General features: G+C 39.6%; 1 protein-coding gene across 1 annotated transcript; it reads right to left on the minus strand.

The window, feature by feature from the left end:
- Positions 1-5,207: 5,207 nt before the first annotated feature.
- On the minus strand, positions 5,208-9,879 carry LOC120915129 (putative helicase MOV-10). The gene has a single exon (XM_040325388.1). The coding sequence runs from the start codon at positions 9,754-9,756 to the stop codon at positions 6,943-6,945; it is 2,814 nt and encodes a 937-aa protein (XP_040181322.1). The 5' UTR covers positions 9,757-9,879; the 3' UTR covers positions 5,208-6,942.
- Between the last annotated feature and the right edge of the window lie 454 nt (positions 9,880-10,333).

Here is a 10,333-nt window from a genome sequence, read left to right on the forward strand (position 1 = left end):
TTTTGCTCTTTCATGAGCTCAGAAAAGTTAGGCACGAATAAAGTCAATGGGAGAATACGAGCCAAGTTAATTGTATTCTCTTCCTCGGCTGTCAAGTCATGTAGAGACCCTGGAATCCAGGATATCCTCAGTTTCCTGCAGTCTGGCCTAGATCTGTCTCTATTCATCAGCTCCCTCATGGTTCAAGTCTCAGCTCTGTCGGCCTTCTCCGGAACAATATGGGCCGTTCACCATTTAATTGGCAGTTCTTATGGGGGGCAACAAGAGTTTGGCCTCAAGAGAACCGAGATTCCCCAAAGGGATCTTCCTCTTCTCCTTGATTCACTGACTGGTCTCAGTTCAACGGGACTCACTCCATTCTTTATCAAAGAAATTTCTGCAAGGTTGCTTTCCTAGTTGCTATTACTTTGGCCAGAAGGGTTTCAGAGATTCGTTCTCTAGGTTGTCAGGATCCTTGTCTGATTGTTCTTCCCGGACCAGGTGGTCCTCATTCCTGCGCTTGGTTCAAACCCGAAAGTCACCTCGACATCCCGTGAAAACAAAGAAATTGTCTGTCTACATTTAGGTCCCTAGAATCTACCGAAGTGCATCCTCTTGAGGTAGGCAAAATGTTTAAGTAATACCTACTAGTGACTTCTTCCTTCTGACTTTTTGATTATCTGTTCATCTTGCACTCCGGCATTAACAGAGGGAAGCAAGATTCATTCAGAACAATTACGGCCTGGTTTGCCCAGTCCGTTCAGCAGGCTTACAGAGCTAAGGACTTGGCTCCTCTAGAGGTGGTAACAGCACACTCTACCAGCAGGGCGGCCTCATGGGCAGCAGCTCAACATATGGCTCCTGATGTCACCTGCAATGCGACCTCGTGGGCCTCAATTAATACCTTTATGTCACACTATTGCACAGAACCTGCTTCTCTTTGCTCTGTGAACTTTGGTGTAAGAATCCTGTCGGTTGGCGGGGCAAATTGAAACTCTTTTGGTTCAGCATACCCTCCCGTGTGGCTTGGCTAGTTATTTCCCACACGTAGTCTGCCATGGAGTCCGTCAGGAAAACGGAAAATGTATTATCAAATACTTACCGTAATTTTCCTTTCCTGATGCACTCCATGGCAGTAGGAGTTCCCACCCATGAATACAAATTAAAGGGTCACTAAAGGAAATTTTTTTTTTTTAGCTTAATAGCTTCCTTTACCTTACTGCAGTACTGGTTTCATGTCCTCATTGTTCGTTTTTGCTTTGAAGTAGCTGTAATTCTGCTGTGATCTCCACACTTCCTGGTTGCCTGTTTCCTTATAACCATCATACTGGGAGATTTTCACGGTGGTCTAAGCTGTCATTACTGTGTGTCTAAAACTCCTCAGAACCAATCAGATTCATTTTAAAAACAAAACACTGCCCTGGATTTGTTTGTTTTTGTTCTGTGAGTCTTCCCGACTCACCTCTCACCCGGAACTTCATGTATGTACCTTTAAAACCGAAAGTGAAACTAGAGGCACATTATATGACAGATTAAATTCAATTTGTAATCATTTTTAAAAGGAATCAGTTAACTTTTATGTCTCTATACCCAATAAACAGTCATTTCAGCAAAAAATTTTTTTCCTTTAGTGACCCTTTAAGAGTTGGACTGAGAGTTGGCTAGTTACGGAACACAATCCATGGAGGTGAGCTCAAATTTATGGGTAGGGGGTCCTATAGCATTGGAGAGGAGGCAGGGTTAACCCACACGTAGTCTGCCATGGAGTCCATCAGGAAAGGAAAATTACGGTAAGTATTTGATAATACATTTTCTGAAATTTGGATTTTGAAAGGAATAGAAGAAAACAAAACAAAATTGAATCGGGAAGAATAGAGTAAAACAGAACACATGTTTTTGATCTGTTACATGTCTTGTAACTTAGTGCAGACTTTGGGAGCACACAAGCAGAAAATTATATTTCTAGGGACATTATGTACACCCAGGGCCGCCATCAGGGGGGTACAGGCATGACACTAGTAAGGGGCCCGAATGTACGTTCCTCTGCTCACGGTAGGAGAGAGGGAGAACTGACACCTGACTTTCAGATTTTCAGAACACCCCCCCTCCCGGGTTCTCTGATCGTGGCAGTAGATAGGGTGAGCTAACACTTCAGGAGAGAGGGTGAGCTGACACCTCACTTTCAGATTTTCGGAACACCCCCCCCCCCCCCCCTGGTTCTCTGATTGCGGCAGGAGAGAGAGTGAGCTGACACTTCAGGAGAGAGGGTGAGCTTACACTTCACCTTCAGATTTTCTGCAGCACCCCCCATGATTCTCTGATTGCGGCAGGAGAGAGGGTGAGCTGACACTTCAGGAGAGAGCGTGTGCTGACACTTCACTTTCAGATTTTCTGCAGCCCCCCCCCCCCCCGGTTCTCTGCTCCAGGGGGCCCTGCTTAAAGCTGTATAAGGGGCCCTAAAATTTGTGATGGCTGCCCTGTGTACACCAGCTGGGTACAGAAGGTCTCCAAGTTGCCATATTGCATTTAATTTTACATAAAATTACAGCAGCTGCAGATTGAAAGGAAAGGTAGTTTAAAAGCTAAAAATTATAATCAGGCTTATTTGGCAATTGTATATACTATATTATTTTTTATTTACTATATTTTTTCATGCAATTGGAGTTACCCTTTAAATACCTCCAATATCTTTAAATTAAAGTGTTCCTAAACTCAGGACCCTGCATTCACTATATCTGGTCTCCCACAGTACACAGAACATGGAAATACAATTATTTAAACTGCTAAATGCCTTTTCTCATCAGCAGTATATAACAGTTGTGTGACTTCTGTCAGTGTCTGGCCGAGCACTGGTTAAAGCTTGTAGGAGGAGTTTTCATTCTCTTATGACTGTCCTACGAGGATGCAGGACACCCGACCCTCTGTCTGGACAGTGCTGATTGGCCCTGTGTTAATCACATGTGCCCTCCAAAAAAAACACTCTAGCAATACACGCCAAACTGAGCATGTGCAGAGTGCCCCCAAGGCTCTGTACTATTAAGAGATGCATTGGGGACAATGCAGGAGGGGATGATCAGAGAAGACAGGATCAAACAGCCTTTTTACACAAGGAGGATTAACTCAGGATTAACTCCTTAGGTTGCACAGTGAGTATAACAAGCATGTTTTAGTGCATATACAGACTGATTTTACTGTTGTGTGTTTAGTAACACTTTAAATATGAATCAACACTAATAAACCTTAAAAAAATATGCTGTATATTCTCAGATAAATCATGCCTATCTACCTACCCCAAGTGTAGCTCTGAAAATGGTGACCTTCACATGGCTTTGTCATGTACTTAACTACAAAAGCTTTGCAAATTGCTAAAATAAATCTCTGACAGGTGCCAGCTTTCAAATAATGATCTGTAAACTAGAATCCTTGGTGACATTTCTGATTATCTTGCCTTTAATGTCAGGCTAGGAAGAGTATTGCTGTCAAATGGATTCATTGTGAAGTGAATCTATGGCTTGGCTATAGACACTAAAATAACAGGAAAGTTTCCAAGAAAAGACAACTACAGTGGCAAGAAAAATATTGGATTGGAAATAACTGGTTTTCTGTAGTAATGTTCCATAATATATGATCTGATCCTTATCAAGTCACAACAATAGAAAAGACAAACACAATGGGGGATATCAATAAAGCTCCTGCCCTACTTTCTGCCGTTATTTCCTCTTGTTAATGTATTGCGCTAAATTCATAAAGAATTTGCAACACTTTTAGGCACCTTCCACACAAGGCTGCGGTCCGCCAGCTCATCGGGAGATCTCTCCGCTGATCTCTGCTGAGCCGGTGGATGACAGATCCCTCTCTGCTCACTGAGTTCGAATTTTTTCGAATTTTCGAATTTCTGATTTTTTTATTTTCGAATTTACGAATTTCGATTTTTCGGATTTTCGAATTAGAATTTCTGAAATTTCTGAAATTTTAAATTTCTGAAATTTTAAATTTCTGAAATTGGAAATTTTCGAAATTGATAATTTCCAAAATTGATAATTTCTACAATTCTAGTTTTGAGCATGGGAATACTGAAATACGGAAATTCGAAAATCCAAAAAGCGGAAATTTGAAAATTCGAAATGCCAAGATTCGGAATTTGGAAATTCAAAAATTCAGAATTTTCGAATTCTGGATTTTCGGATTTTCGAATTTCCAAATTTCTAATTTTCGGATTTTCGAATCTTGGAATTTCAAATTTCCAAATTTCTAATTTTTGGATTTTCTAATTTCCGATTTTCTAATTTATGAATTTCGATTTTTTTGGATTTTCGATTCTTGGATTGTAGAAGTTTTGAATTTCTGATTTTTGAATTTACGAATTTCGATTTTTCAGATTTTCGAATCTTGGAATTTTGGATTTTTTGAATTTGCGCTTTTACGATTTCCACTTTTATCATTTTCAAATTTCTGAAATGTTCAAATTTCTGAAATTCGAGTTTCCGAAATTTTGAATTTCCGAAATTTCAAATATACAAAGTTTAATTTCGTACTTCGAAATTTGAAGTTTCGGAAATCCGAAAATTTGAGATTTTGAAATTGAAAATTTCTAAAATTCAGTCTAGTTTTGAGGCCGGGAATATGGAAATATGGAAATTCGGAAATCCAAAAAGCGGAAATTTGAAAATTCGAAATTCCAAGATTCAGAATTCGGAAATTCAACAACTCTGCAATTCAAAAATTCAGTGTTCGGAAATTCGAAAATCCAAATTTTTGGAATTTCACATTTTCAAATTCTGCATTTTTGAACTTCCTGGATTTGCGATTTTTAAATTTCCAAATTTCGAACTTTCGAATTTCAGAATTTTAGAATTTCAAATTTCTGATTTCCGATTTAAAAATGTTAGAATTCCCGAAATTTAGTATTTCTGAAAATTCGGAATTCAAAAATTCGGAAATCCGAAAATTCTGAAATTTCGGAATTAACTAATTTGTCAAAATTCATAAAAAAAAACGAATTCGGAACTAAATGAATTGCACATATCTAGTTTTGAGGCCTCTTTTTAATTCTGAAAGCAGAGGGGTACAAACAAATGGCCACTGCCACTTTCCCTGCTGTAGCAAATTAGAACATGCTTTGCTGTTTTTTTTGCCTTCCTCTGGATCCTGTGGGTGAAGGTTTGTGTGTATGGGATTGTATTTTTTATTTTCCTTGGTTGAACTTTTTTTTTTTTTTTTTTTTTCCGGAAAGGAACAACTTTTAATATTTAAATTTGCACAAAAATTTTAAAATGTATTTGCACGCTTTGCAAATATCAGTATTACAATAAAATTAAAAAAATAAAAATCTAAATTATCCCACTACCTTACACACAATTTACACATTTACAAAGACAAAGAACACATTTCCCAGGTGGCCTAGATCAATGTACAAAATTGCTAACATTTAATTATCCTAGTACAAGCAAAATAGTTCCACAAATGTTTTTACAATTCAAGTAAAAAATATTTGATATGCGTGAAGTGCTTTTTTTTTTTTTTCCCCCATGCCATACCTTTAAAAACGACCCATCATTAGGTGCTACACTTTTAAATTATGTGACTGTAGATAAAATTACAAAAATATAAAAAGATTACCCTGTACACGCTCAGGCCGAGTGTAATAATGTCAGCAAAGCCATGGTATAGATCACAAAAATATCCTATGGATTTTAATGGGGAGGGGTCCATGTCTTACCAAATTCTCCATCATTCCTTCAAGGATCATATATCTATACATTAGTGGCTTAAGAAAGGACTCGTTACTTTGTGTATCTCGTTTAAAGTATTGTTTATGCTCTTCCATGGTAATATGACCACAAGGTATATCAAAAGGTATAACAAAAAACTGTAAACAAGCAATGCTGGCTTAAAGAAGAAACAACGGTCCCACTGCTCTGCAAAGAGATGCAATGTAGAGTGCTGCAAGATAGAGAGCTATATAGAGACATATCTACATATACACACACCCCTAGCTGGAGATTATCCTCAGTAAACAAACGTTATTGTGTGTAGGGCCGAATAAAATGTCAACAGTTTCAGTAGAAACCAAGTGCGGCAACGAGGCGTGATGCCTACCCGTATCTAAAATGCTGTAAGAAAAAAATGGTCCCCCATTTATAGTTTACATTATAAAGTGGTCTATAGACCCTTCAGATATACAGCAAGTAAAAACAACCATTACATTTGAGTGTAGTCACCAGCAGTTGGTGCTTTGGGTGAAATCTAAGTCTCTCATATAAAATCTAGGGAGCTGCACAAAGAGGAAAACCCTTCCATGGAGGAGTTAGAATTGTGCATCAAACTTGTGGAGAAATGTGCATCAAAACAAAAAAAAAAAAGTGTTCATTAGTGCAAAAGGAAAGTTTGTTAAAAACAGGTCAATTGATAACAGTCTACGTGTGTGTTTTTTATACTCCTTTAGGTTTAAAACCCATTCACCTTAGTGCACAAAAAAAAAAATGAATCCACCATAAAATGTCAGATGTGCGAGGATGAACTGAACGAGTGCAGCGGGAGTAAAAACCAAACGCACTTGGTTCATTAGAATCAGTCCTGGACAGTACTTGACGTGAAGAGGAACACTACAGCACTGCAATTCACCCACTGAAACGCCAAAACTCTTCCTACACAGCCATCGCTACTGTAGCCAGCTTGCGGCCAATTGGTGTTGCTAGTATACATACCCTATATTGCAGCATGTTATTCTATGTAGTGAATACACAAGTCCTGATTTTTAAACCTTTCTGTTCTGCCTGAGTGTTTTTTACAGTGGTTCATAAAAATATTTGAAAGTATTTAAAGTAAATGTGAAAAGACAGTCTGCATGAAAGAAGATCGGTAGTCCCAACGACATAATAGCTTGCTGATGAATGTCATAACCATGTATTAGTAAAGGTCAGGATGTCCTCTGCAGGTACCGAGTAAAACACAAGTGAAAGGTTAATGTTCACATGTCCAGGCTGGCTCTGCCTGCTGCTGTACGGCACTCTCACCACTTCTTTCCTCAGCTGGTGGCTCATTGACAGCAAGGTGTTTAAAAATCTCTGCAAACTCCAATTCATTAATATCATCAAGGATATCATTTTGGATGCCAGTGCTGCCTCCCTTCTCGGAACAGAATTTCAAAAACCTTGCCCAGTAAGGATCTTTGGAAAGTATGATTGGGTTTCCTACTAAAATTAAGAGGGCCTTTGCTCTAGTTATAGCCACATTAAACCTCTTAGGATTTGTCAGAAAACCAAGACTGAATTCTTCATCAAACTGGACATAATCCCTAGTGCTTCGTACGGTGGATATGAGAATCACCTTGCGTTCCTGACCTTGAAACTCCTCCACAGATCCAACCTTTAGGTCTTTAATGTCGGGAACAGCTTTAAATTCCTTGTCTACCGCTTTCCGAAGCTTTTCCACCTGTTTCCTGTAAGGAGAAATGATTCCAATGTCTTTGGCAGAGATTTTTGCTATTCCTTTCTTCATCTGTGTCTCTAGCAGAGCTTTGACATACGACATGAGCACCACAATCTCAGCCACATTGAAGAAGGATGGACTATTTCCTTCACGTTCATCTTTACCCAGCACACCATGGAAAATGATCGGAAATCCCTCTTTTGGCAGCTTTTCCCAGTTGCAGTATGCATGTGTAACCATTTGGTCTGCTTTGGACTGTAGCTCGTTGTCATAGAACAGTTCATTTGGAATAGTTAGGATATCAGGATGCGATCTGTAGTTAAATAGAAGCTTGGTAACAAACTCTGGGTTATAAGCTCCATTAGCCTTTCCATACAAAGGATTATGGGTCATTAGTCTTTCAAGCAAAGACATACCCAATCCATGTTCTATCGCAATTGGGGACCTTAATACTGGTCCAAGCTGTTTAGGATCGCCAGCAAGTACGAGCTGTCCTCCCGCCGTTACATCCAAAATACCTGCCACAGCTGTCACACTCTCTGGCTCTACTGCATGGCCAGACTCATCAATAAACACATGCGTGAAATGGCCAGATGGGAAGTTTGCTGATGTAAGTCTTCCAGCAGTAACAAGAGTTGTAATGATTACTCGGTACTCTTTCAGTTGTTGTTTACTAGGATACTCATAATCTTCTTTTCTGGCATTCCAGTTACAGCAAGGCTTAATATCCTCTGGCACAAATCGAAAGTCCCTACTGCTGGCTAAGAATCTGTATATGTCTTTCTTGTCCATATGCTTCATCAGACGCTGACACAGGAGGTCTGAAGCGCTGTTGGAAGGAGCGCATGCTAGTACATGGGAATTGGGAATGTTCTTTACCACCTGTTTGATAGCTTCCACCAAAGTTACGTTTTTTCCAGTGCCTGGTGGTCCAAATAGGAAATAAGGTGCTGGTCTGGATATACCACTTACAATTTGTTTAACAGCCATGTATTGCTCTGGATTAGACTCAAGATTCCGGTCGTACAGACTTAGACTGTCTGTGCTCACAATGCATTTCTTGTTTGAATATGTGGGAAACAGGGCATCTTTCAACATTTTCTGTTCTGCCAGGTCAACGGCTCTGTGATGAATCTTCAGTGGCAAGCGGTTAAAGGTAAACGTAACATCAAAGAGCATCCCATTCACAAATCTATTCACAAGTTGATGGGAAAATCCAAGTCTGATTCTCTCCAATTCAACACCATGCACATAACCTTTATAAGAAACTTTTTCAGGCGTCTCTGGCTCTTGAGACAAACTCACAAAAAGGTGGTCTCCCTTTAATACTGAAGGTCTGTTTTCAGCCACACCAGGGACATCAAGAATTAGGAGCCGTCTGTCTCTTGGATGCTGTTGCATTCTTTGTTCTTTCTGGTCATATCTTCGGATGTCGATCTCCATTTGTAGTTCCTCAAGGTGAAGTAGCATGTGGAACTTCTCACTGTAATTGTTGAAGTCTAAAGCCGATAAAAGCATGTTCCTTTGTTCTGTAAATGCTGGCGTGGAATTAGTTTTCATTTTTTCTTTTGAGAACATTCCTGCTCTTATGCTGTGCTTCAGGCGTAAAGATAGAAGGAAGTCACCAAGAGGAACTTCCCTTTCCAATTCAGAACTGAAAGACCCATTTGGTGGTATGCCATCCACCTCTATCCTCTCTACTTTCTTAAGAAGATTTCTTTGATAAGGAACATATCTTGTTGTTGGAGCCAGATCCTCTGCTAATTTACTGGTAGACACAGCAGATATAAACCTTCCAATAAGAAAACCATCTCCAGTTTCACCATTTCCTTTCAGGAATTCAAACACAAGGGTTACAGGAAAATATCCAGAGAAAGCAGTCGAGGCATGAATCTGAACCTCATACACAGCTCCTGGACTCAGCAGTAACGTTTTAGAAGCAGACACACTGTGCTCATCATGGAAAGAAAAGATACCCATCCTACGTAAACATTTGTACTGGACAAAAGTCACTGACTCATTAGATGTGTTCTTAATAGAAATGGGCAAGAACTTTTCAACATTTGGTGGTAGAGGAAACCTTATACGACCATCAGTGAGGTCATGCTCGGATGTAATCTGAATGCCATTTTTCCCACAGATGAATGCTCGTCTGTTACTCTTCAGCCACTGAATAATTTTACGTGCTTTTGGTTTTGAATAGCTTGTCCCACCCTGAGCAGGGGGAATAATCATAGGTTCATTGCCTCTGTGAATGGCTACCCACTGATCTGTCAGTGATGACGTTACCCTAGAATCCTTGAACAGTTGAATGTTGTTACCATTTTTCACAGCTTTCCCAATCATTTCAAGTCCATAGATTGTTGAGGAAAAATTTGTTAAATCATTATGCGTCTTTTTAAAATCATTATAGATTCTTTTCAGTTCTTCTTTGTTGGTAATATTCAGTCTGTCTGTTTCTTCTAGATGTTGTAGGTTGGTTGAACTTGATGGGACTTGTGTCTTTTTTCAACCTAACTAACTATGTAACTATAAGCCCTGGTTCCCACTGGTGTGATTTGACATGTCAAACTTGCTTGTCAAAACGGCTGCTTTTTTCGGCAATTGCCGGCAATGGCACCCTCCTAATCGGTGTGACGTTGCATCTGCGACGCGGCACCGATTTCAAAAAGTCGTTTCTGTACTACTCTTTGTGATTTTGGGCTGCGATTTACTTTGACATCTGTGCAGAAACTGACAGGCGGGAGTAAAATCTGGTGAGTTCAGCTGAAGTGTGAACCTGGGATAACTGGCCTTTGCAGCAAGGAGCTCACGGAAGGGAGACGCATGTCAAACAAAACTAATCAAAATTCCCAACTCATCTTACCGACCAGCCTGCACCCAACCAAATTATCCTAACAGTATCCGATAAAAACAGGGGTTT

This window comes from Rana temporaria, chromosome 10, assembly GCF_905171775.1.
Source record: "Rana temporaria chromosome 10, aRanTem1.1, whole genome shotgun sequence".
Taxonomy (NCBI): domain Eukaryota; kingdom Metazoa; phylum Chordata; class Amphibia; order Anura; family Ranidae; genus Rana; species Rana temporaria.

Excerpts from the sequence above, each read along its gene's own strand:
- LOC120915129 (XM_040325388.1), bottom strand. The coding sequence starts at position 9,756 with ATGATTGGGAAAGCTGTGAAAAATGGTAACAACATTCAACTGTTCAAG.